This window comes from Oncorhynchus clarkii, chromosome 7 (genome assembly GCF_045791955.1).
Source record: "Oncorhynchus clarkii lewisi isolate Uvic-CL-2024 chromosome 7, UVic_Ocla_1.0, whole genome shotgun sequence".
Taxonomy (NCBI): domain Eukaryota; kingdom Metazoa; phylum Chordata; class Actinopteri; order Salmoniformes; family Salmonidae; genus Oncorhynchus; species Oncorhynchus clarkii.
Window position 1 is genome coordinate 73,839,028 of NC_092153.1, and position 27,486 is coordinate 73,866,513.

Here is a 27,486-nt window from a genome sequence, read left to right on the forward strand (position 1 = left end):
ATAATGTGAGCTCATCACAACTCACATGCATCACCTCACCTCTAGGAGTCTGTGTTACTGTTAAGGTATGGCTAGTCAAGATGAGTGTAGGACTTGGTTTAGGGTGTATTAAGGAAGGGGATAGACGTTTGAATTATAAGCTGCTATTTGCTTTTATTGCGTAATTAATCACTGTGTGAGTTAGCTGCATGTCTATGTCAAGAACACATTTGTCAAAAACATCAGCTATACATCACTCAAAAGGTGTCACAATATAGGTCTCTTTTCACAAAAACTTTGAATAAAATAATGAGGTGCACACTACATAAACATTAACATCACATGAACATGACTGACAACTGAAGCAGTTTAGTCTGACAACTGAAGGACTTCCTTATATGGATGCTGTAGCCAGTATCTTTTTCAAACTACTGTCGGGCACTATCTTTGTCAACCTGCTGTGTAATGAATCAACAGTTACATACTTCTGCACTGTAGAACTTTCTGAACAATAACCTTCAATACGTCACCCACAGCACTGAGTAAGAGCGATAAAAGTGTTCATTTCTTTGATCTTGATAACTCAGACACCGCTTCCCCAATCACCTGACTTTGACTAGAAAAGGGCTCCACTCAAAGTAGTCCCGGAACGTTGGAAATCAGACGAAACAACAACAACAAAAACTATTTGTGGTCTTTCGCAGGGACATAGGTATAACACAGGAGAGGAGCACTTTGCAATTTTACCTGTGCCACAGGTCTACTCAGTTGCCTACTCTCCACAACAGAGAGATCGGTCATGGGCGTGACGGATAGAGAAGGTGGGGAGCGAAGTGGAGGAATGGAAGGGATGGAGGAGGGAGAGAGGAGGTAGCCCCGAAATAGGGTCTCTCATGGGGCCACTGCACAGGGAGGCGAATGTTCATTTTGATTACAAGGAGGTGGATGCTGGTGGTGTGACAAACTTGGCCCCTGCTCTACACCCCCAGCCCCTCACCACACCACCCCCGTCCCTCGCCCACCCGTCACCCGCTGATGGGAATGACAGGGCGACAGGGCGAGTGACAGCAGGAGCAGCTCATTCAATTACCCGGCCTTCTGATGAAAAACATGTTCACCAGAGAGAGGGAGGGGGACTAGATGGGGGGGAGTGGGGGGTGGGTGACAGGGAGAGAGATAGAAAGAGGAGAAAGAGGGAGGAATACAAAGAGGAGAGATATAACAGGGAAGAGTGAAAGACAGAGAGGGGATAGAAAGAGGAAGAGTGAGACAGAGACAGAGAGGGGAGGGAGATAGAAAGAGGAAGAGTGAGACAGAGAGGGGAGGGAGATAGAAAGAGGAAGAGTGAGACAGAGAGGGGAAGGAGATAGAAAGAGGAAGAGTGAGATGGGGACGGGAGGGAGATAGAAAGAGGAAGAGTGAGACGGGAGGGAGATATAAAGAGGAAGAGTGAGAGAGAGAGGAGGGAGATAGAAAGAGGAAGAGTGAGAGAGAGAGGAGGGTGATAGAGGAAGAGTGAGAGAGAGAGGAGGGAGATAGAAAGAGGAAGAGTGAGAGAGAGAGGGAGATAGAGAGAGGAAGAGTGAGACAGAGAGGAGGGAGATAGAAAGAGGAAGAGTGAGATAGAGAGGGGAGGGAGATAGAAAGAGGAAGAGTGAGATAGAGAGGGGAGAGAGATAGAAAGAGGAAGAGTGAGATAGAGAGGGGAGAGAGATAGAAAGAGGAAGAGTGAGACAGAGAGGGGAGGGAGATAGAAAGAGGAAGAGTGAGACAGAGAGGGGAGGGAGATAGAAAGAGGAAGAGTGAGACAGAGAGGGGAGGGAGATAGAAAGAGGAAGAGTGAGACAGAGAGGGGAGGGAGATAGAAAGAGGAAGTGTGAGAGAGCGAGGTGAAGTAGATACAAAGAGGAAGAGTGAGAGACAGAGAGGAGGGAGATAAAGAGAAAGAGTGAGAGGGGAGGGAGATAGAAAGAGGAAGAGTGAGAGAGAGAGGGGAGAGAGAGAGATAGAAAGAGGAAGAGTGAGAGACAGAGAGGGGAGGGAGATAGAAAGAGGACGAGTGAGAGACAGAGAGATGAGAGAGATCATAAAGGGGAGAAGGGGAAGATCAATTACAGAACAGGAGGGAGAGAGAAAAATGGAAGACACGAAAGACAATCACCTAGAAAAGAGATTCAAGAAAAAGTATTGCCTGTGCCTCCTCTGTGTTTTGTCCCTTAATTCACTCCAATTACCTGAAATATAAATCTCTCCTCTTTTCTCCCCTCTTTCTCTCCCCCAACAGCAATCTGGTAAAGAGCAGCCCACCACTGTGAAACTCTCCCAGATACAATGGGGGCGATTATTATTGGCAACCTTGATAAATAGGAGAAGAGAAGACTTTATAAAATAAATAATACAAATACTGAGCTATATTGTACGCAAAAAATAAAGTGGGAAATGACATGATTTTATACTAACACATTTGCTCAGCGACAGATATTTTCCAAAGCTCCTGCCAAAATATAAAGCTACAGTAAAACAGCAGCATATGTCTGCGCTATCTGTGGAACGCTGCACACTGTAATCAAGAGCTTTCCACTTGGCAACATGTCTACTTTGTCTTTCTACTTGGCAACAGGTCTACTTTGTCTTGAGGTGGGTGAGAATGAGAGCCTGAGGGTACGAGAGGGAGAAATGCGATGAACGAGGCAAGTCACTTAGCATAAAAGGTCTACTTTGTCTTGAGGTGGGTGAGAATGAGAGCCTGAGGGTACGAGAGGGAGAAATGCGATGAACGAGGCAAGTCACTTTGCATAAAAGGCTCAAAACTCCAACAGCATTTGTATTTTTTCAGTTTAGTCTTTTCTGGCTGACCTTTTTTTAGTCCCTCCTCTCTCTCTCTTTCTTTCCTCTGTTTCTCTGATTATACCTCACTCACCTCGTCTTTGAGACAGGCCCCCACTTGGGATGTGCTCTTGTCAGAATATACACTCAAAGCCCTCATTCCACCGGAATGACTGAAATAAAAGACTCCCTCCATTTCTTATCTTCCCCCTCCTGAGCACTAGGAATCGTCAGGCGGGGAGTCTCCTAGCATCCCACCACCCACATAGCGGTTAGAGCGTTGGGCCAGTAATTGAAAGGTTGCTGGTTCGAATACCCAAGCCGACAAGGTGAAAAATCATTTCAAACATTTTGGTTAAAATGTTCCATTCTTAGCTTATACATGCTCTATTAAACTCAAGTCTGTCTAAATTCAAAATACTCCGTGTGTCTCTGTCTTTCCCTTGAATCCAACACAAACAGCGACGTGCTGCTCCAAAGCATCCTAGCAGGTATACAGTGGTACGCACTACAGTTTGTATCGTTGCCAGTAACATTTGAAGCACTACTTTTGCACCCCATTTGCATGATAAGCCACTTGTAGATGGAGTATTTGGAGCTGTAACTTCATCATCTACCTCAGCTGCATTATCCACCTTACAGACATTTTCATGGCATTATCATATCTAAAAAGCCATAGTGAATCTTTGAGTCAAGGGAAGAGAAGCACCATACATTGTCTGGCTTGGGAAGACAACAGCAACAAACACCAAATAGAGCAGGGGTACTCAAGTACTATTTGAAAAGGTCCGGTCACACAAATTTCCTATGTGGAAAAGATCCTAATGGATATTGTAATTTATCGGCGTAGTCACAAACCCCACCTCTCAACCCATGTGACCCTAAGCTGTTCAACCGGTTCACATCCCTCTTGTAGGCAGAGAGAACATTTTTCTGTTTAAAACTAATTTCCTGCAATTCTAGCCATTGTGCCATGGGCAAAGAGAAAATGTTGCAGTTTTAATGTCTTTTTTTATATTTAATATTATGTGTTTAGATCATACCAAGGGTCACAACCTGACTGAGTTCCTAAACTATTTGTATTTGTTTTGTTGGGACCAACTACTGACCCTGTTCTGGTCCGGACTGTGGTCCACCTGAGTACGGCTGACAGAGAGTCTAGACAAATTATCTCTACCCTGCCATCTTAGTCCCAGCCAGTCAGACAGTTAATAAATTATGCTGATATCCTGAGGGTGGATATGGGGCTATAAATAGCTTATAGCCGATAAAATGCTCACAAAACTAACCCCAGGACCTCTCGTCACTGATGCCAGTACACAGGGAGCGTGCCTGGAAGAATTGGTTAGTTTCCACGTTTCTCAGCGTCTCCTCTTGGTATGAGGGTGACAAGGAGACTGTGGGTGGCATGCTAAAGGCGTTTCAAGCTAATCATCTATTTGGACAAAGATCAAACACCCCACAGTAGAAATTATGTTCAATGTTTATGCAGAGCCCGGGCCTCTGAAATGCTACAAAGTCTCCTTGCAGGGGGCACGAGAGGAAATAAAAGTGGAAAGAATATATAATTGAAAAAATATAAAGGCGGTTGAAGGGTTTAGTGTCCTGAGATTGTTGCTTGAGGGATTTAGTGTCCTGAGATTGTTGCTTGAGGGATTTAGTGTCCTGAGATTGTTGCTTTAAGGGTTTAGACAACATTTAAAAAATATATTTGCTTCCTGGTTTCATTTTCCTTTCTTAATTTATGCATGTTCTACTAAATTCTAAATATTCAGTGTGTCTGTCTTTCCCTTGAATCCAATGGGCATTCTTTCAGCTGCATCATTTTCAACAAATTTCATCTAGAACACTGCCTGGTTTCTTCTTCCGAGAGAGACAACAACAAATTCATCGATGTACAGTACAGTGGTTACTGTGTCTGTTGTGGCCTGGTATGAGTGACAGCCTTGAGAGTTGGATTGAAAGAGGTAATATTAAACCAGTGAACAAATATTTTTAGATATGGAGATACGCCTGGGAGAATGAGATTGAGGGCGGGAAGTGGGAGGACATAGAAGCAGCCCGATGTTTTTCATCTGAATCTTAATCTTATCAGGGCAAGAGGTGCTCGAGGAGCGGAACGTAATTACAGGGTAATTTTAGAGCGTGTGTGTGTGCTGCAAACTTACAGGGATGAAGGAAGGGTTGGGGGGACAAGGACAAAGTAACATCCATCGAGTGCACCTGACAAATGAGAAATATGCCAATTATCACTGTATAATATTACATTTTTGAGATCTTTTACGCCACGTCGTTATACCAAGTATAAGCGATGTTAATTTCATCTGTGTTTTTGTTAAGGTGAAGGGCAGACAACTGAGAGACACGCAGTTTAATATTCAATCCAGAAATCTTTAAGTCAAGTTGTTACAAGCGCGGTTAACTTGACCAGTGTTTTCGTCTAGGGGAGCTGGGGCGGAGAGCAGACACTTGGGACGCGATGGACCGTGTGGAAGGAATGAATATGGTTGGCAAATTAATCGGTGTCACGTTCCTCTTAATTTAACTAGCTGCCCACAGCTCATACATCTCAATAAACAATGTTGGTAGGTTGTTCCTCTTTTAAATTGGCATTTGCTACGATTTAATTTATTTGGGGAACGTGAAACAATCCTCTTGGCCATGGGATATTTCATTATATGGAGAATAATAAATAGTGGGAAGGGAGGCACGGTGCCATCCTGACCTGTGCATAGACTCCCATTAAAATAAATACATGGGAAAATAAGTGTGTGTGTAAGTGAGACAGAGAGAGAGCGAGACAAGAGATGGAAGGGTTTGGTCTATAATTTGGTCTTCTAAAATGTCATTAAGTACTGTTATGGTATAAATATGTAATAATTGTGGCAAACAATACCTACCACCTCCCATATCTCTAAACTGCCAACGAACAGATAAGTAGTACAGTTTCCCTGCTATCTCAGCAGATGTATAGAAGGTTTGCATTTCAAGGTTTAAAAAGACAGTTCATATTCCTACTAAAAGCATACTTAACTAAATGGAGGAAGACATGAGAGGGAAAAAAAATGGATTGAATTTTTCAAGGGAGAGAAAGGCATCAAGCAGATGAGGAGGTAGACCTCTGCATAAAAAGGTCATCATGAGGTTCAAGTGTCAGGTCAAGAACTTTGAAAGTGCAGTCTCAAAAACCATCAAGTGCTATGATGAAACTGGCTCTCATAAGGAACGCCACAGGAAAGCCATCAACTGTTCAGGAGACTGTGAATCAGGCCTTTATGGTCAAATTGCTGCAAAGAAACCACTACTAAAGGACACCAATAATAAGAAGAGACTTGCTTGGTCCGAGAAACACGAGCAATGGACATTAGACCGGTGGAAATCTGTCCTTTGGTCTGATGAGTCCAAATGTGAGATTTTTGGTTCCAACCTCCATGTCTTTGTGAGACGCAGAGAAGGTGAACGGATGATCTCTGCATGTGTGGTTCCCACCGTGAAGCATGGAGGAGGAGGTGTGATGGTGCTTTGCTGGTGGCATTGTCTTTGATTTATTTTGAATTCAAGGCACACTTAGCCAGCATGACTACCAGAGCATTCTGCAGCGATACGCCATCCCACCTGGTTTGCACTTAGTGGGACTATCATTTGTTTTTCAACAGGACAATGACCCAAAGCACACCTTCAGGCTGTGTAAGGGCTATTTGACCAAGAAAGAGAGTGATTGAGTGCTGCTTCAGGTGACCTGGCACCCACAATTACCATATCTCAACCCAATTGAGATGGTTAGGGAAGAGTTTGACCGCAGTGTGAAGGAAAAGCAGCCAACAAGTGCTCAACATAAGTGGGAACTCCTTCAAGACTGTTGGATAAGCATTCCAGGTGAAGCTGGTTGAGAAAATGCCAAGAGTGTTCAAAGCTGTAATCAAGGCAAAGGGTGGTTACTTTGAAGAATATAAAATATAAAGTATATTTTGATTTGTTTAACACTTTTTGGGTTACCTCATGATTCCATATGTGTTCTTCCATAGTTTTGATGTCTTCACTATTATTCTACAATGTAGAAAATAGTAAAACTAAAGAAAAACTGTTGAATAGGTGTGTCCAAACCTTTGACTGATACTGTATTATTTGAAATCTTTGAAAATATTTTAGTAGTTCTTGATTGAGCTTGACAGGCACAATGCAACCATTGGAATAGTCAGAAAACTTGTCAACCTATCTGGCACCACGAACAGACTTGTGCTGACGCTGAACGATCTTTGAAAGATGTCAGGAACTATTTGAACCCAGGTCTGCCTGCCACACACAGCAAACAGCCCACAGTTTTTAAAGCAGCACCAGCTCCAACTCATGTACTTCTCCACCCAAAGTCTCCCACACAGGAACAAAAGTCTCCTCTCCATGGCAACTCACCAGTGCAGTGTATGCACCGTACCGGGGGGGGGGGGGGGGGGGGGGGGGGGGGGGGGGCAGGCTAAAGTAAGCACTCAAAGTATTTGAGAAATGTCAAGTAGTATTTGAACCCAGGTGTGGAGATAAATACAAACTCAGAGTATCAGCATATAGCCTACAGACAGACGTTGCAGAGACGCTGCCTGTCAGATAAAAAATAAAAAAAACCTGCCGCAATGCCAAAAAACTCACTTGATACTTCAAAGGCTCACATTTCATGCTTTGAAATGTCATTTTTTTGTATTTAGATTAGAATCAAGACTCACACAAACTGAAATGAGTTTATCAGAATCCCGTGGAAACAAAGAGTTGATGTTGAACGTGGGGAGGTAGGACCATCATAAGCCATAGACTTACAATAAGGGGCCACGGAGCAAGCGAGCAGAGAGAGAGAGACGTGGGGTCTGTTAACTGGTGGGTTGGTGAGTATTGGATTGATCAAAGCTCTGAGGCCATGCCAGTTTTCTGTACTGTACTGAGTGGAACGAAAGCTGGGTGGGAGTCCACAGAGGGACATTGAGCGTCGCTCTGCATATGGCTTTTAAATATTTCATCAGATGGACTGCCAATAGAAGAGATGTACATCTGAAGCAAGACCTTTTATTGCTAATTAAGCACAACGTTAATAAAGGGTGTGTGTGTGTGTGTGTGTGTGTGTGTGTGTGTGTGTGTGTGTGTGTGTGTGTGAGAGAGAAAGAGAGAACGAGAGAGAGAAAGAGAGTGGGTGTTTGTGATATTTCTTCAAATTAACTTTAAATTAAGTTCAGATGCGATTGTGAAGGTTTTGATAATGGACTTTGGTGCCGTAGGGAAGCTAGCAAGACACTGGCATAAACTTGTGTTTGACGGTCGTGGTTTTATGGAGCATGCAGCCTTGCCTTTTGTTGTCAGTTAATAGAATTCCCCAATGTTTTCCCAGATTCCCAATGGGAAGTAAATTACTATACAGTGGAAGGGCTTGAAAACTCCCTCTTCCCTGAGACTTTAAATAAAATCTGGGAGAGGAGGCAACTTCAGACGGACTCCAGTGTACAGAGCAACCACAAACACAACCTTGATGCCTTCTTATAATATTCAAACCTATTTAAATGTATAATGTGGAAGGCAGAGTGGGAAGATGTAGTGAGAGGTAAGCCTTTCTTCTATATGGTGTCATTCAAAACCAGAATGGGTGGAAATAGATTAAGGATGGAAAAAAATTGATTCAATTTCCAGCCATCTGTTTTTATGTAGGTCAGAGGCAGCTATCTGCTAAATAATGAAAATGGACACTGGAAGATGGTTTGCTTGTGTGTGTGTGTGTGTGTGTGTGTGTGTGTGTGTGTGTGTGTGTACTATACTTGTGAGGATGTGAAATTGAAAGTGAATTCAGACAAGTGGGGACATTTCGCCAGTCCTCAAAAGGAAAAAAAGCTATTTTAGGCTTTGGGGTTAGGTTTAGGGTTAGAACTAGGGTTATGGGTTAGGTTTAGGGTTAGGGGCTAAGGTTAAGGTTAGGGGCTAAGGTTAAGGGTTTGGGAAAATATGATTTTGAATGGGAATTAATTGTTTGGTCCTCACAGTAAAACAAATGTGTGTGTGTGTGTGTGTGTGTGTGTGTGTGTGTGTATACAAGGCAAAGTAGGGAGGTGTAGCGAGAGGGAAGCCTCTCTTTAATAGGGTGTCATGTCATTAAAAACCAGAATGAGTTTAAATAAATGAAATTGATTCCATTTCCAGCCGTCTGCTCTTATGTAGGTCAGAGGCCTGTTAAATAATTTAAATAGACACTGGAAGATGGTGTGTGTGTGTGTATGTTGACTATCCATGTGGAGACCAGAAGTCCTCACAAAGATAGTAAAACAAGGACAATTCTGACAAGTGGGGACATTTCCCCAGTCCCCACAAGGAAAAAGGCTATTTTAGGCTTAGGGGTTAGGTTTAGGGTTATGGTTCGAATGAGGGTTAGAATTAGGATTAGGGGTTAGTGGTTAGGTTTAGTAGCTAGGGTTAGGGGTTTGAGTTTAAGGTTAGGGAAAATAGGATTACAGGCTACAGCTATAAACAACATGTTTCAAATGTTCTGCCTGCGGCAATGGAACCCTGACCTGTTCACCGGATGTGCTACCTTGTCCCAGACCAGCAGGTGCGGTAGAGATACTCTGAATGATTGGATATGAAAAGCCAACTGACATTTACTCCTGAGGTGCTGATAAATTGCACCCTCGACAACCCCTGTGATTATTATTATCTGACGCTGCTGGTCATCTAAGACCATTTGAACATCTTGGCCATGTTCTGTTATAATCTCCACCCGGCACAACCAGAAGAGGACTGGCCACCCCTCATAGCCTGGTTCCTCTTTAGGTTTCTTCCTAGGTTCCGGCCTATCTATGTAGTTTTTCCTTGCCACCGTGCTTCTACACCTGCATTACTTGCTGTTTGGGGTTTTAGGCTGGGTTTCTGTACAGCATTTTGTGACAGCAGCTGATGTAAGAAGGGCTTTATAAATACATTTGATTGATTGATTGATACCCCAAGAGACTTGCAGCTGTAATTCCTGCAAAAGGTAACTACAAAGTATTGACTTTGGGGGGTGGGGGGGGGGGGGGGGGGTGAATATTTATGCACACTCAAGTTCTAATTGTTTTGTCTTATTTCTTGTTTGTTTCACAATAAAAAATATTTTGCATCTTCAAAGTGGTAGGCATGTTGTGTAAATCAAATGATACAAACCCCCCAAAAATCAATTTTAATTCCAGTTTGTAAGGCAACAAAATAGGAAAAATGCCAAGGGGGGGTGAATACTTTCGCAAACCACTGTATATGGTGGTGGTGGGCACCCCTATAGTCCCCAGCCTTTGAATGCCACTGGGCACTTTTTGTCCCTTTACCTGAGATCTGAAAGCAGATCATCTCTGATGTCATTTTAGAGAACAGAATGTAGAAGATGAAACAGTTCATCACCATTGAAATTTTGGTGATAGAAACAGATGGAGAAATTGTGCTCTCTCAGTTGCCATAGAAACATGCCCATCAAGTCACACAACACACACACACACAACACTCACACAAAGCACTCTTTCAGTCAGCACAATGCAGTCAAAAGGCACCATGCAGTCAAAATGTACATTTCCGTAGTTTAGCAGAAGCTCTAATCCAGAGCGACATCAACAGATTTTTCACATGGTTGCCTCGAGGATTCAAAGCAGCGACCTCTCGGTTACTGGCCCAACGCTCTTAACCGCTAGGATACCTGCCTATTTACTATTTCCCACTAAACATAGTGACATACAGCACTGTAATCCAAGAGCAGCGAAGCCTTATTGACAAGTATCCTGCATTGGGAAATTCCCCACCAGGCTCACATGAAGATAAATGACATAGACAAGATAGACGAGCCAAGTGGGACAGACAGTGATAGGATAGGAATATGATTTATCTAGGTCTGATAATGAATTACATGGTTCACAACACTGTTAGGAGAGTTTCCCTTCTCTCAGAGTGTGTGCTTTATGGCATTGTTGTGTTGTATGTTACTCACACCAACCAAGAGAAACAGAGAGAGAGGAAGAGAGGAAGAGAGAGAGCAAAAGAGAGTGAGAGATAGAGAGCGAAAGTGAGAGCAGGAGAGAGAGCACGAGAGAGAGAGAGAAAGAGAGAGCGAAAGTGAGAGCGGGAGAGAGAGCGCGCGAGAGAGAGAGAGAGAAGGACAAAGTTCTCAGTGTGTTGGTTATCAACTTTAATTGAAAAGGGCCCAATTCCATGCTGAGTCATCCACAGGGCCAGTGTCGTGTCACTGACCTGGGTTCACACACCATTGTAAATCATTTGAAATACCCCCGCTATGCCTGTTGCAAGGAACCAATAAAAAAGTGCCACAGTGCAAACCCATCCCAACTGACACTCCCGACAGTCTTAAGAAAGCGCTCAAAGCATTTGAAAGATTTAAATTAGTATTTGAACCCAGGTCTGGTTGTTCGGCTTTCACAAGGGATGCCTAACTATGTCTATAGCATGTGTTACTGCCTCACGCTCTCGTAGAATACAATCCTTCTCAGTCCAAGTTTGACGCTAGATTAATCTCTAGTTACATGCCTGCCGTACAGTGGCAGCCTCTGGGCTTAGACACACCAATAATTGTGTTCTTGTTTTTCCCAATCTAAGAGGCAATGAGAACATTGTGAGATTGTGGAGGCCTGTCAAATGCAGAGACGTACAGTGACAGATCGTGTTGTGATGCATGCTTGCACACAGCAGATACACAGTAGATACTTGATAGAAGTCATTGGTAGACTTACGACAGGGTTCTCTCCAGCCGACTGCCTGTGGACCCAATGATCTCCCCCAGAGTGCAGAACATCTGGCCCAGGAAGTCCTGTAACGGGAGAACAACTAGCTCATATTACCCATGGAGTACCAGATTTAAAACATAGCTCATATTATCCATGGAGTACCAGATTTAAAACGTAGCTCATATTACCCATGGAGTACCAGATTTAAAACGTAGCTCATATTACCCATGGAGTACCAGATTTAACACCTAGCTCATATTACCCATGGAGTACCAGATTTAACACCTAGCTCATATTACCCATGGAGTACCAGATTTAACACCTAGCTCATATTACTCATTAGGTACCAGATTTAACACCTAGCTCATATTATCCATGGAGTACCTGGTTTAACTCCTAGCTCATATTACCCATGGAGTACCAGATTTAACACCTAGCTCATATTACCATGGAGTACCAGATTTAACACCTAGCTCATATTATCCATGGAGTACCTGGTTTAACTCCTAGCTCATATTACCCATGGAGTACCAGATTTAACACCTAGCTCATATTACCATGGAGTACCAGATTTAACTCCTAGCTCATATTACCCATGGAGTACCAGATTTAACACCTAGCTCATATTACCCATGGAGTACCAGATTTAACACCTAGCTCATATTACCCATGGAGTACCAGATTTAACACCTAGCTCCTATTACTCATGGAGTACCAGATTTAACACCTAGCTCATATTATCCATGGAGTACCAGATTTAACTCCTAGCTCATATTACCCATGGAGTACCAGATTTAACACCTAGCTCATATTACCCATGGAGTACCAGATTTAACACCTAGCTCATATTACCCATGGAGTACCAGATTTAACACCTAGCTCATATTATCCATGGAGTACCAGATTTAACACCTAGCTCATATTACCCATGGAGTACCAGATTTAACACCTAGCTCATATTATCCATGGAGTACCAGATTTAACACCTATAGCTTATATTACCCATGGAGTACCAGATTTAACACCTATAGCTTATATTACCCATGGAGTACCAGATTTAACACCTAGCTCATATTACCCATGGAGTACCAGATTTAACACCTAGCTCAAATTACCCATGGAGTACCAGATTTAACACCTAGCTCATATTACCCATGGAGTACCAGATTTAACACCTAGCTCATATTATCCATGGAGTACCAGATTTAACTCCTAGCTCATATTACCCATGGAGTACCAGATTTAACACCTAGCTCATATTACCCATGGAGTACCTGTAAGGGTGTGAACTGGCGGCAGAGAAGTCAGACGCAGGAGAGAAATAACTGTGTTTCCAACGGTGCAGTTTATTAACAAAAACCCACCGGAAAACATAATAATGAAAATCAATGGGCAACACAACCCGATTTTTACCAGTACAGACGTACACAAACACTTACAATAAACAATCACCGACAAGGACATGAGGGGAAACAGATGGTTAAATACACAACATGTAATTGATGGGATTGGAACCAGGTGTGATGGAAGACAAGACAAAACCAATGGAAAATGAAAAATGGATCAGCAATGGCCAGAAGGTTGGTGATGTCGACCGCCGAACACCGCCCAAACAAGGAGAGGGACCAACTTTGGCGGAAGTCGTGACAGTACCAGATTTAACACCTAGCTCATATTACCCATGGAGTACCAGATTTAACTCCTAGCTCATATTATCCATGAAGTACCAGATTTACACAACATGGGGAAACATTTTCCTCTGGCAAAGACACCTGCGCTGAGAGCTAATGCACTGTAAATGTAGTTATAATCTACATCGCAGCTTATCTTTTAACTTTTCTTTAGGAACTTTAATTTAACCTGAGATATAGTTAAGGCACGATATTCACACGCCAAAAGTAATGCAATCGCCAAGTTGCATGGACTCACTGTTTGCAATAATAGTGTTAAACATGATTTTTGAATGACTACCTCATCTCTGTACCCCACACATACAATTATCTGTAAGGTCCTTCAGTTGAGCAGTGATAGAAAACTGAGGATGGATCAACAACATTGCAGTTACTCCATAATACTAACCTAATTGACAGAGTGACAAGATGAAAATCCAACGCAACACCTCAGAGTAGCACTCATCATATTTTCAAGCATGGTGGTGGCTTCATCATGTTATGTTTATGCTGGTCATTGGCATGGACTAGCGAGTTTTTTATGGAATGGAATAGATGGAATAAATGGAATAGAGGTAAGCACAGGCAAAATCCAACAGGAAAACCTAGTTCAGTCTGCTTTCCAACAGACACTGGGAGAAAAATTCCCCTTTCAGCAGGACAAAAACAAAAGTACAAATATACACTGGAGTTGCTTACCAAGACGACATTGAACGTTCCTGAATGGCATAGTTACTTTCTGAAGGCACTGTAATTCCAATGCAAGAACCCAAATGATGACCCCGGGTATAGCTACATATCGTTATGTTACATCAAAGAAATAGATACATTATGTTCTGATTTTCGTGGTAGCCTATTTGTTCCCCTGGTTGTGAATGGAACTGTATGTATTGGAAAGTGTATTTTGCCATATCACAACTGTCACGCCCTGACCTTAGAGAGCCTTTTTATGTCTCTATTTGGTTTGGTCAGGGTGTGATTTGGGTGGGCATTCTATGTTCTGTTTTCTATGTTTTTGTATTTCTATGTTTTGGCCAGGTATGGTTCTCAATCAGGGACAGCTGTCTATCGTTGTCTCTGATTGGGAGTCATACTTAGGCAGTATGATTTGTGGGAAGTTGTCTTGGTTAGGGGCACTATAGCCCTTTTGTTATTTCTTGTTTTGTTGGCGACATTTTACAAATAAAAGAAAATGTACGAGATTGTAGATTGTGTCATGACTTTATTAAACTTTAGATTTTGTTTACTTTGCATCGCTGTTTTGTTCTGTTTGCATTCAATAGTTCACATTCGCAGTTGTGTCGGTATTCTTAGCCAAACTGCTAATCAGTGTTTTTGTTTGCATGCATGAATAACTAGGCTACTACTTTCAGCATTAAGTTGGCATTATTTTGGTGAGATAGCTGTGTGTACGTCTGCATTCACACAGGCTGTTTGCAATAGGGCAATTCACCTATCTACTATATATTTACCAAAACGGCTAGCAAAGAACATTACAAATCATGTTAAACACTATTAGCACACACAGAGTCCATGCAACTTATTGTGACTTGTTAAGCACATTTCTACTCCTGACCTTATTTAGGTTTGTCATAACGGAGGGGTTAAATACTTAAATAATCTAAATGTAATCCATTTTAAATTTAAGCTGTAACACAACAAAATGTGGAATAAGTCAAGAATACTTTGAAGGCTCTGCATATTGAATTCTGCTTAGATCACGCTATCCCAAAATAAACAAATTCCAATTCAAGAAGTGACAGGTTGGCAAAAGATCTCTGCTGTGCTCTACCAGCTCCACGGACAGCACTCTACAACCTAAAGCAAGATCTCTGCTGTGCTCTACCAGCTCCACGGACAGCACTCTACAACCTAAAGCAAGATCTCTGCTGTGCTCTACCAGCTCCACGGACAGCACTCTACAACCTAAAGCAAGATCTCTGCTGTGCTCTACCAGCTCCACGGACAGCACTCTACAACCTAAAGCAAGATCTTCATAAAAACCAACCAGCTATATTGAAAAGGTAAGAAACAGAAGATCCACATTTATGTGTCCTTAAAAGGCTATAACTAATTACAAAAACACTATTCCTTGTGATTTGTCAAACCGTGTTTATAGTAATGTTGTTGACTAACCTTCTACTCATCCACAATGGTTTGCAATAGAGAGAGAAAAACATCTGTTAGTTGAAAATCTGCAGAGACAAAAAAAACAAACAGCATTCTATTTTAGTATAAAAATTATTCAAATTCATTATTCCGACATTCCCTCCTTGAAGAAGAATATCACTTAGTAATCAAATCAAAGACTAACCAAATGTAACAGCTTTAATAGGGAAGTATTTTCCCTTGACAGTTCATTAAGTAAACATAACTAAGTGACATGAAAATATGCAAGATATTCAGCTTATATTAATAGCATGATAGCACCAGTGTACTTACATGTTTTGAAATGTTTGAACTTCTGGTGTCCACATTGTACCTGTCAGAGAAAGGAACAGTACATCAGCACCTGGTGATGGGTTGAATCTACAAAAAAACAATCCAAGTTACTTTAAAAAGGGTCAATCTGCAGTTTCTACAGCAATGTTTTGACTTAAATGAATAATATGTAGGCTTTTATTCTTGAAGAATATAACTTAGAAATGCCTCATGAGCTTAGTTCAACTGTTGTACCCCATCAGAACACAAAATAATCAAATAAGGTTGTTTTACTCTAATGTTTGTAATAAAAGTAGATGTATACAAACACTATTGCCTCAAAACAATTATTTTGATATCATGGATGGTCAAGTCCATGCATCCATATCTCTGTCTATGAATTTGAGAGGGATTGTCACGTTCGCTGGAATAATTATCGAACCAAGCTGCAGCCAAGCTGATATGGTTTCCACATCTAATTTATTAGAAATGCACAAAAACAACAAAGAAAGAACTAAACAAACAACTGTCCGTAACTAAGAGGTGTAACATACACTAACTCAAAACAATATCCCATAAAACACAGGTGGAAAAAATGCTACTTAATAAATATGATCCCCAATTAGAGACAAAGATAGCCAGCTGCCTCTAATTGGGAATCATACCAAACACCAACATAGAAAAACTAAACTAGAACCCCACATAGAAAATAATAACTAGAAGAAAAAAAAACAGTCACGCCCTGACCTACTCTACCATAGAAAATATAAGGGCTCTCTATGGTCAGGACGTGACAGTGATTGCATTTCTCCAGACCCATTTTTACCAAAATAGTTGTGGGGAAAATGCTTTGTTATTGTTCCAACTGCTGATTGCCCCTTTAAAGCTCTTGCCTATCTGAACAAGTGTTGTTTCTGTGTTTTAAAAAAAAGATCCTATTCTGGATTTCTATTTCGTACATTTGATATTGAACTCTGCATTGTTGAGGAAGAGCTTGTATGTAAGCATTTAGCTGGATGGTTTACACCTTTTGTATTCTGTACATGTGACAAATAACATTTGATTTGAGATCTTTTGATATGTTCCTTAGGGAGCGCATGTGCCAGGATACGGTGTCTATATTAGGACGGTGATAAACTACCCTGAAACAAAGACTACATTCACTGTTTCTCTGAATCCGTCTGTTCTCTCTCTGTTCTCTCCCTTCTTTCAAAGTCACAAGGATTTGGCATCACTGTCGCTCATCCTTATCAGGAGTTAATGTCAGTGTCAACAAGAGTTACTTTCAGTCTCATCAGGAATTATGGTTTGTCTAAGTGACACTGACACCAACTCCTTGTGACTCTGAGACTGTCCTTATATGGACACCGTAATAGTAGCCTAAATTGTTTTTCATTTAATTGAAATAAAAAACAAACACCCTTGCTTTTCATGAACTAACCCTCACACATGTCTTTTCTTACTATCATTGACTTTGCTGATAGCTACTTTAATGGGAAACAATATATTGACTTTGACCGTGTGGTTGACTCACCTATTGTAGCTATCTTAAAATTAATGAACTAACTGTAAGTCATTTTAGATAAGAGCGTCTGCAAATGACAAAAATCTAAATGTAAAAATGTAACACAAATGGCATTCACCTGGTTTTTAATAGAAAACAATGTGCTATCAGTTGTTAGGTTGACACTAAAATCATCTTCACGCCAATAGCTACTTGTTACAGTACATCTGGAATTAACCCAAAACTATTTATCAAGCATTGATAAAGTAATAACTAGTTACCATATATAATATGTACATTTATGACTTTGTGCCCCTCTCCCCACAGGTGTGATTACTACCTCTGAGGGTTTAGAGCTTGAGGTAGTTACCTCTGCAGGCTAAAGTTAAATCTAGACTTGGTTTCCTCTATTGTAATCGCTCCTCTTTCACCACAGCTGCCAAACTAACCCTGATTCAGATGACCATCTTACCCATGCTAGATTATGGAGACGCAATTAATAGATCGGCAGGTTAGGGTGCTCTCGAGCGGCTAGATGTTCTTTACCATTCGGCCATCAGATTTGCCACCAATGCTCCTTATAGGACACATCACTGCACTCTATACTCCTCTGTAAACTGGTCATCTCTCTATACCCGTCGCAAGCCCCACTGGTTAATACTTATTTATAAAACCCTCTTAGGCCTCACTCCCCCCTATCAGAGATATCTACTGCAGCCCTCATCCTCCACATACACCCATTCTGCCAGTCACATTCTGTTAAAGGTCCCCAAAGCACACACATCCCTGGGTCGCTCGTCTTTTCAGTTCACTGCAGCTAGCAACTGGAACGAACTGTAACAAACACTCAAACTGGACAGTTTTATCTCAATCTCTTCATTCAAAGACTCAATCATGGACACTCTTACTGACAGTTGTGGCTGCTTTGCGTGATGTATTGTTGTCTCTATCTTCTTGCCCTTTGTGCTGTTGTCTGTGCCCAATAATGCTTGTACCATGTTTTGTGCCGCTACCATGTTGTGCTGCTGCCATGTTGTGTTGCTACCATGTTGTGTTGCTACCATGCTGTGATTTAATGTGTTGCTGCCATGCTGTGTTGTCTTAGGCCTCTCTTTATGTAGTGTTGTGGTGTCTCTCTTGTCGTGATGTGTGTTTTGTCCTATTTTTGTATTTTATTTGGTATTTTGAATCCTAGCCCTCGTCCCCATAGGAGGCCTTTTGTATTTTTGGTAGGCTGTCATTGTAAATAAGAACTTGTTCTTAACTGACCTGCCTAGTTAAATAAAGGTTAAATTAAAGGTTAAATAAAAAATAAATACAAAATAAAATAAACATCTGGTAAAATCATGACTGTCAGTTAAACCATAAACATACATGAATGTACTTCCTCATATAGTACAGGCAGCCTAAACTTAACTGTAATCAAATCCTGACTTTACAGCTGTGCATGAAGATGAAACAATTGATTACCCACACAGGACAGGTAAACATCATGTTTAATAAATAAATAAGCAGCGTGTATGTAGATACGAAGGAAGAGTCAAGAATGACAAAGACAAATGGATGTGGATCCGAATGGTAATGCATTCCAAAATAGGATCGACTGTATGAATTGAAGACCCTATCACCCCCCTCCCACCCACCAGGGGGGGAAACATGGCATTTTTTTCTTCAAGGCTACCTCGTCATCCTCACGGTGCTCTCTTAAGTGCCAACATAACGAGTTCCTATAAAAAGCTTGTTTGACAAAGGAAATCCACTTGCTGCTAAACTGATTTACACAAATTACTGCACATTACACAAGAATATAATGCATTTTTCTTCTCCGTCTGGAATCTCTCTCTCCCTTTGCACCCACTCGTTTCTGTCAGTGTTTTTGAAGTCAAACAGTGGAGGACGATGCACTGCCTCGTGCTAAAGAGAAACAGCAACCTTGCCATCATCTGGGTCCTTTGAATAGATTATGAAGGAGATTTTCAATAGGACCGAGGGGTCAAATGCTTGACTTGACCGTAATTAACAAGATGAGCTCCTCCAGGACTCCACGGTAGAGTCAAAAGGAAATACTATAGACATTTTAAAGATAGTTAAGTTGGATAGTTGACAGGCATTTGGATAGCTGACTTTATTGAAGATGTACACAGTGTTGGTAAGTAGCCCGTTACTTGCACATTCCAAGACATACATCCGTATTGAATTTGTTTCCCAGGAGAAATATAGTGGCAAGAAAAAGTATGTGGACCCTTTTAAATGACCTGGATTTCTGCATAAATTTTAATCTGATCTTTGTCTAAGTCACAATAATAGATAAATACAGTGTGTTTAAACTAATAACACACAAATTATTGTATTTTTCTTGTCTATATTGAATACATAATTTAAACATTCACAGTGTAGGTTGGAAACAGTATGTGAACCCCTAGGCTAATGACTTCACTAAAAGCTCATTGGAGTCAATGAGGTTAAGAATAGTCCTAGAGTGTCAGCTAAATACTTACAGAAATGTCTGGAAGATGCTAACATCTCTGTTGACAAGTCTACAATACGTAAAACACTAAACAAGAATGGTGTTCATGGGAGGACACCATGGAAGAAGCCACTGCTGTCCAAAAAAAAACATTGCTGCATGTCTAAAGTTCGCAAAAGAGCACCTGGATGGTCCACAGTGCTACTGGCAAAATATTCTGTGGACAGATGAAACTAAAGTTGTGTTGTTTGGAAGGAACACACAACACTATGTGTGGCAAAAAAAGGCACAGGACACCAACATCAAAACCTCATCCCAACTGTAAAATATGGGAGGGATCCTGGGTCTCCCTAACCTGCCGCCACTCCCCCAGTGCTCTCTCCCTCTTCCTCTCTCTGTGTGTGTGTGTGTGTGTGTGTGTGTGTGTGTGTGTGTGTGTGTGTGTGTGTGTGTGTGTGTGTGTGTGTGTGTGTGTGTGTGTGGGTGTGTGTGTGTGTGTGTGCGAAGACAGGTGTGCTGGAGGCAGAGCAGATCCCCAACAGCTGCAACCTGTTCCAAAATCAAGATCTCGACAAATACTCAGCCCTGCCACTTCCACGCTGCCAGATCGTAACCTCTGCTCAGTCAGTCTGCGTTTTTTAGCCGATTGTTTCTGCTTAGATCCTGTTTTCATGTTATGCCTGTTTTCCTTTGCCTGACGCTGTTTTCCTCTCTGTTACGGTTCTGCCAGCTCTAACTCTGCTCCCCTTCTCCAGTCCCACGTCTTGTCATCCTGCTACTCTGTCCTGGACCCCCCCTGCCTAATTGGATTCCCCTCTGGTCCTGCTTCCCCAGTCCCAACCCCTCCCGCTCCAGTCAGCCTCCACACCTAGCTTCCTGCAACCCGCCCGAGCTTCCCCTGGCCTGCTCCCCATCTTCCCCCTGTGTTTCAATAAATACCTTGGTTACCTCATCCCAGTCTCCTCGTCTGAGTCTACTCTTGGGTTCACCTGTTCCGTGCCATGTGACTCTGCTTTGCTGCCACAGGGCCTGGACAGCTTGCTGTCATCGACGGAAAAATTAATTCATCAAGACATTTTGCAGGAGAATGTAAGGCTATCTGTCCGCCAATTGAAGCTCAACAGAAGTTAGGTGATGCAACAGGACAACAACCCAAAAGACAGAAGTAAGTCAACAACAGAATGCCTTGATCAGAAGAAAATACACCTTCTGGAGTCGCCCAGTCAGTCCTGACCTCAACCCGATTGAGATGCTGTGGCATGATCTCAAGAGTGGTTCACACCAGACATCCCAAGAATATTTTGGAACTGAAATAGTTTTGTAAAGAGGAATGGTCCAAAATTCCTCCTGACCGTTGTGTAGGTCTGATCTGCAACTACAAAAAAGGTTATTGCTGCCAAAGGAGGGTCAATCTGTTATGAAATCCAAGGGTTCACATACTTTTCCAACCTGCACTATGAATGTTTACACGGTGTGTTCAATAGATATGAAAACTTATAATTGTTTGTGTGTTATTAGTTTAAGCAGACTGTCTATTGTTGTGATGAAGATCAGATAAAATGTTGACCAATTACCTGCAGAAATCCAGGTAATTCTAAAGGGTTCACATACTTTTTCTTCCCACTGTAGTTGCTGTGTAGAACCTGAGTGACTGACAAGGCCCTTGGATGGGATTCAGGTACAGAGAGCCAATTGTAGTGCTAGTACGGTATTGCGAAGCCATACGGACCCGCTAGATCCAGGGAGGATATCAGAACTTCGCTACACATGCAATAACATCTGCTAAACATGTGTATGTGACAAATCAAATTTGATTGTGATTTGATATAGGTAGTGTAAGATGGTGAGAAAGATTGAGCTGTCAAAATGAGTCTGTCGAAACGTCATTGTCAAATTCAAACTGAGAAAGATGTATTAAGGCTACTATGAATGCCTTCACTCTTTAAAAAATATAAGGGTTATTCTGCTGTCCCTGTAGGAGAAACCTTTTGGTTCTAGGTAGGTTTAAGAGTCTGGCTTGGCCCTACGAGAATGTAAGATATCTTCTAAAAGTAATTTATCACACTTTATGAACCTTCCGTTTATAACATCTTCAAAGATAAATGTTCAAGTTCTTCTTACATAATGTTTGTATTTTGAATACAAAATATCACAAAGGTATTTGAAACTATTCTATTCTCCAACTCTCAACTTTTCTTCTCTTTTCTTTCAACTTATCCTCTGTTATTATTTCCCCTCTCCTTTACAGCTCTGTGATGGACAGGTGAGGGTTCTGCATGGCCAGGAGAGAGGCCGCAGTACTAGGGCACCATGACAGAACTGACAACGGTGTGACAGACAGACAGACAACCTAGCTCACTGCTCCAGCATCTGGAAAACTCTGATTTGGAAATCTAGGACAAAACTAAGAAATGCAATAAACACTTAGGAAAGAGCTTTAAAAAAGCTGCTCAGTTGTTCAAGCTTCACATGCAGACCAGTTCATTTGTAAATAAGGATCGAACATAGGCACAGGCCCTCATTTCTACCAATTCATCACAAATGAAGTGGTGTCTTTTCAGAAGAAGCTGTGCCTTCAGTTCTTTCATTAACAGCCTCTCTTAATTTTGGCATAAATCTTCTTCCATATGTTGTCACCGTGTTTCAGAGCAGCAGAGGAAAATAAACGTTTTTAGTGATAAAGCTGAAAACTAGGGGCTCACTCACTCAGTACAAATCCCATCTCTGGCGGTGTAAAATTGAGTGCTGAGCCAGGCCTGGGTGGTATCAAATGAAATTACAACACAGTAGGATAAGCCTGGAAGCGCTGAGCGAAATTAGATTTAGCAGTGCGAGGAGTGATAAACCCGCCCCAAATATCGGATAGCCTCATTTACATGGCAGGCGACAGAGGACCTCAGGGCAGCTCTTTGTAATCGAGACAAAGGACCGGCATTAAACACATTGTGATATCCTGGAAGGTGGGGCGTGAATTAACACAAATTACCACGTTGATACAAATCGAATCCTAATGAGAAGGAAACATTATTGTAGAATTTCCAAAAACCTTAATTACAGTGAAGGATCAATGCACAGGTTTACCTGGGCTGATAGGGAATCCATACATAATTGATAGCGGCCAGGGGCCCGTGGTAGGGTTTGTTCCGTGCCTGCTTAATTACATTACAGGTAGCCTAGTGGTTAGGGAGGCGAGCCGGAGGGTTACCAGTTCCCAGGTCTGATGGGAAAAATCTGGGGGGGAAGTGACCTGGCAACCAGAGATGCTATTGCCTGCCGTTGTGGCACTTGAGCAAGGCACTTAACCACCCACAACAACGGCTCCATGGGAGCCCAGTGTGGCAGGCCCTCCTCTCCAACCTGTATATGTATGTGTCTTTCAGAGGGGTTGGGATAAAGCGGAAGTCACATTTCGGTTTGGCCTTTATAAACCACTGTATCTACTATAACAGCACAAAAACTACAGGTTCAAAAACAAACTATAACACCCTTCCAAGGACAGTGTTACTTCCAACTCTCTCTCAGCAAGGTGTAAAAAATCACACCATCACTCTGACTTGACCTTCTTAAAAACTCCAGCAGAACCCAAGTTCTTTATTCTTCCATCCTTTGCTGCTTGCTCATCAGACAGTCATGTTAGCCTATTCCTTATTATCTAAATGGAAGAAAATGTGAACTCCCCTTCACGTTTGACAAGTCATTAGATCTAGGAGAAATGCATGACGTGCATTTACTTCTTCGTGCTCACGACTTGACGAGTAATCAAGTTCTCTTTTTAAAAGAACTCAGTTACTTCTCAGAAGGCAAGCTAATTGACCTGAGGATAGGATCCTCATAATTGAGGAAAAGTATGGAAAATAAAGACCATCACTCGATGCCTACCTGTAAATATCAACAGGATACAACTGAGCATCATGCAGTGTTCTATATCTCTTGTATATCTGCTGAGTCTCTGGAAAGCCTTGTTATGCCACGATACACTAGTCATAACAGAGTGGGAAGCCCTTCTGAAACGTTACCGACCCCCACTCTTCTTTATATAATGATTCCATTAGATACAAGAGAAAAGGATGTTGTCTTCGCCCCATATAGCATGCTCAGATTGAAAGGTAGAACTAAGAGCAGGTATAGATATTAGATAACCCGTTCCATCTAGTTTCCTAGTGTACAGTACAAATGGTACATTGTTGCAGAAGAACTTTCCTGCAATGCAGGAAATGTCAAACGTGTATTGTATTTGAGGTTTAAAAAGACTTCTGAAGTTTGTAATTTCCACTCAAAATTCCCTAACGAAACATGTAATCAACCCCTACAAAAATGTTCATTAATTATAATCCACATACTAACTCACATTTCCTGTTACTGCAGGATTATTTTCCTACTGTAGCAAACTGGCTCAAATTAAGATCCTACATCTGTTTACATGTAACAACTAAGCCCTATCTTCATCCCCATCTCTATCCCTATCTTTAAGAACTATCTCCATCCCCATCTTTAAGCCCTATCTTCATCCCCATCTCTATCCCTATCTTTAAGCCCCATCTCTATCCCGCACCTTGAAGCCCTATCTCTATCCCCATCTTTAAGCCCTATCTCTATCCCCATCTTTAAGCCCCATCTCTATTTCTATCTTGAAGCCCTATCTCTATTGCTATCTTGAAGCCCTATCTCTATCCCTATCTTGAAGCCCTATCTCTATCCCTATCTTTAAGCCCCATCTCTATCCCTGTCTTCATCCCCATCTCTATCTTCATCCCTATCTCTATCCCTATCTTGAAGCCCTGTCTCTATCCCCATTTTTAAGCCCCATCTCTATCCCTCTCCCTATCTTTAAGCCATATCTCTATCCCTATCGCTATCCCCATCTTTAAGCACTCTACCCCTATCTCCAAGGCCTATCTCCAAGCTCTATCCCTATCTCTAAGCCCCATCCCTAACCCTATCTCTATCTATATCCCTATTTCTAAGACCTTACAGTGCCTCCATGGCACTTCCTACCTTTCCTATCTATTGTGATTCAGGATGCTAAAAATAATCTCTAGAGGGAAGGATATGGTTAAATTATTCATCCAGCCATAACAGGGGCTCTCCCTTGGAGCCACCTCTCGGGACCTGAAATCAGGGAGACGACAGCGGCAGCACTCCCATGGGGCCTTGAAGATCCATATCTGGACAATCCTGGAAATGCAATAGGCATCCAATTTATTTCCATATACCTTCTATGACCTCACTTATGTCACAAGGATGACAGGTGTGACTCCAACAAAAAAAAAGTGGATATCGATCAACGTTTCGTTACACAGGGCTGAGAATAGCTGTCAATAGCCTGTATAGCCTGTATAGGCTGTATAATCTGTGTAGCCTGCATAATCTGTATAACCTGTGTGGATGGGAAATGTGATTTTAGCTTCTAAAATGTGAGATTTGGGTTTTCACAAGGTAGGGCTCTGCTCAATCAGTGGCCCGCCCCTGTGAAGGGACAGGGGCTATAAAACATTTCAAACACGCCCTCCTCTCCCTTCCTATATAAAGCCTTGACGACAATATAACTTCCTGTTCCGAGGATGTGAGGACGATGGTCCGATGTCAGAATGGTTCAGATAATAACTACAGAACGAAGCCAACATCAGCGTGAGCTTTGGTTGTGAATGGTATGAACTTTGAACTCTTATTCACTACAGAAGTCATACTTCCTAGCCGTTGAGTTAGCAACAGTAGCTGCAAACGAGGGTTAGGAAGGAACAGACAGAGTATCCCGTCTATCACACAACAACGTTAGTACAACGTAGCCAATTGACCACCAGAGACGTTCTTCAAAGGACAAAGGACTCAGCTTGGCAACACGGCCTTCCATCTACCACCAACCTACCGAAGCACAGCTCAGAGTAAATATTTATTGCATTTTCCTTTTCCAAATGGGCGGTAATTTAGAATGCATAAGATACTGTATTTACGATAGCATAGCTTCACCCTTTGTTCCTCAGTCTTCCCGCTCTTTCACTCAAATCCAGCCCCTTTTCTTTTGTGTAACCAGCTGTCATATCTGTTCCGCCCGCTAGGGACGTTTTCCTTTATGACGTAATTTGTAATCAAGTTATGAATAATTATGTGTATATGTAATTCTGTGTGATTAGTTAGGTATTTAGTAAATAAATAATTAAACCCAATTTTGTATTGCTGATTCAACTTGTTAGCCAGGGTTCGTGAAGATAACCAAGAATTTACAACTTTCAGATGAGACTGAATTAAGGTGACGATTAATATTGACTGCTATTGATGTAAAATATTACTAGGTCTTTAAGAGTTTATTCGGAAGATAACAGGTCTATAAATATTATTTTGTGGTGCCCCGACTCTTTAGTTAATTACATTTACATGATTAGCTCAATCAGGTAATATTAATTATATTATTATTTTATAGAATAGCATGTCATATCACTTAACCCGGCATAGCCAAAGACACAACACCTGTATAATCTGTATAGCCTGTATAACCTGTATAATCTGTATAGCCTGTATAAACTGTATAGCCTTTATAACCTGTATAATCTGTATAGCCTGTATAATCTGTATAATCTGTATAGCCTGTATAATCTATAACCTGTATATCCTGTGTAGCCTGTATAGCCTGTATAATCTGTGTAGCCTGTATAGCCTGTATAACCTGTATAATCTGTGTAGCCTGTATAACCTATATTGCCTGTATAGCCTGTATAATCTGTATAGCCTGTATAACCTGTATAGCCTGTATAGCCTGTATAATCTGTATAGCCTGTATAACTTCTATAACCTGTATAACCTGTATAATCTATATGGCCTGTATAATCTGTATAGCCTGTATAATCTGTATAGCCTGTATAACCTGTATAATCTGTATAGCCTGTATAATCTGTATAGCCTGTATAATCTGTACAACCTGTATAACCTGTATAGCCTGTATAGCCTGTATAATCTGTATAGCCTGTATAATCTGTATAGCCTGTATAATCTGTATAGCCTGTATAGCCTGTATAATCTGTATAGCCTGTATAATCTGTATAGCCTGTATAGCCTGTATAGCCTGTATAATCTGTATAGCCTGTATAATCTGTATAGCCTGTATAATCTGTATAATCTGTATAGCCTGTATAATCTGTATAGCCTTTATAGCCTGTACAACCTGTATAACCTGTATAACCTTTTCACAGTCCAGGGTCAGCCATTATTAATCTTGGAGCATTTTGGGTCAAGTGCCTTGCTAAAGGGCACATTGACAGATTTTTCACCTTGTCGGCTCAGGATTCGAAAGAGCGACCTTTCGGTTACTGGCCAAATGCTCTAACAGCTATCATCATGCTATTCATCATTATGCTATTGATTGAGGAGTACCATAAGGTCATGCATGAACTGCGGCGCGATAATTGCAATTCTCTGCCGTGTCACCGAGCATGCCGAGTCGTTAGTCTCTGAGGTGCCATTTCCACACGTCAAAGACATTCCTCTACTGCATTGCCATAAACATTGTTAGAAATGCCGAATTTCCACCTAAGACTTACCCCACACCAGTGTATTGCCATGTTTCAAGTTTTAAGTATGTACGGGATACACATGGTATATACCGTCCAATGAAATGCTTACCTGCAGGTTCCTTCTGGACGATGCAACAATAAGAAATAATACAAGATAATGGCTCAGTAGAATAGAATAAACATTTATTCATCAGTATAATACAGGAAGGAACAACGTTTATGTTAATGTTGGCACCAAGTCAGAGCCAGTCCATCGAGGCCATGGCCCAGTGAGACACCGTCGCCCGTCCATGGAGTTGGAAACAAGTCAAGTCTGCCATTTGAGTAAAACACAGCCGTAAGCCTTAGGTGGAAACTCAGCATAACATTTTCTCTGGTGGTTAACTACCGT

The 27,486-nt window shown here is 41.6% G+C and overlaps 1 protein-coding gene across 1 annotated transcript in view; it reads right to left on the reverse strand.

Annotated features, from left to right (window-relative positions):
• The window catches only part of LOC139413830 (copine-9-like), a 134,628-nt gene that overhangs the window by 51,135 nt on the left and 56,007 nt on the right, over nucleotides 1-27,486 (reverse strand). Inside the window, exons 5-7 of the mRNA XM_071161619.1 lie at nucleotides 15,641-15,680; nucleotides 15,335-15,337; nucleotides 11,535-11,611 (exon numbers count right to left, since the gene is read on the reverse strand). Of these exons, the coding sequence (XP_071017720.1) occupies nucleotides 11,535-11,611; nucleotides 15,335-15,337; nucleotides 15,641-15,680 (120 nt within the window). The remainder of the gene's footprint in view (nucleotides 1-11,534; nucleotides 11,612-15,334; nucleotides 15,338-15,640; nucleotides 15,681-27,486) is intronic.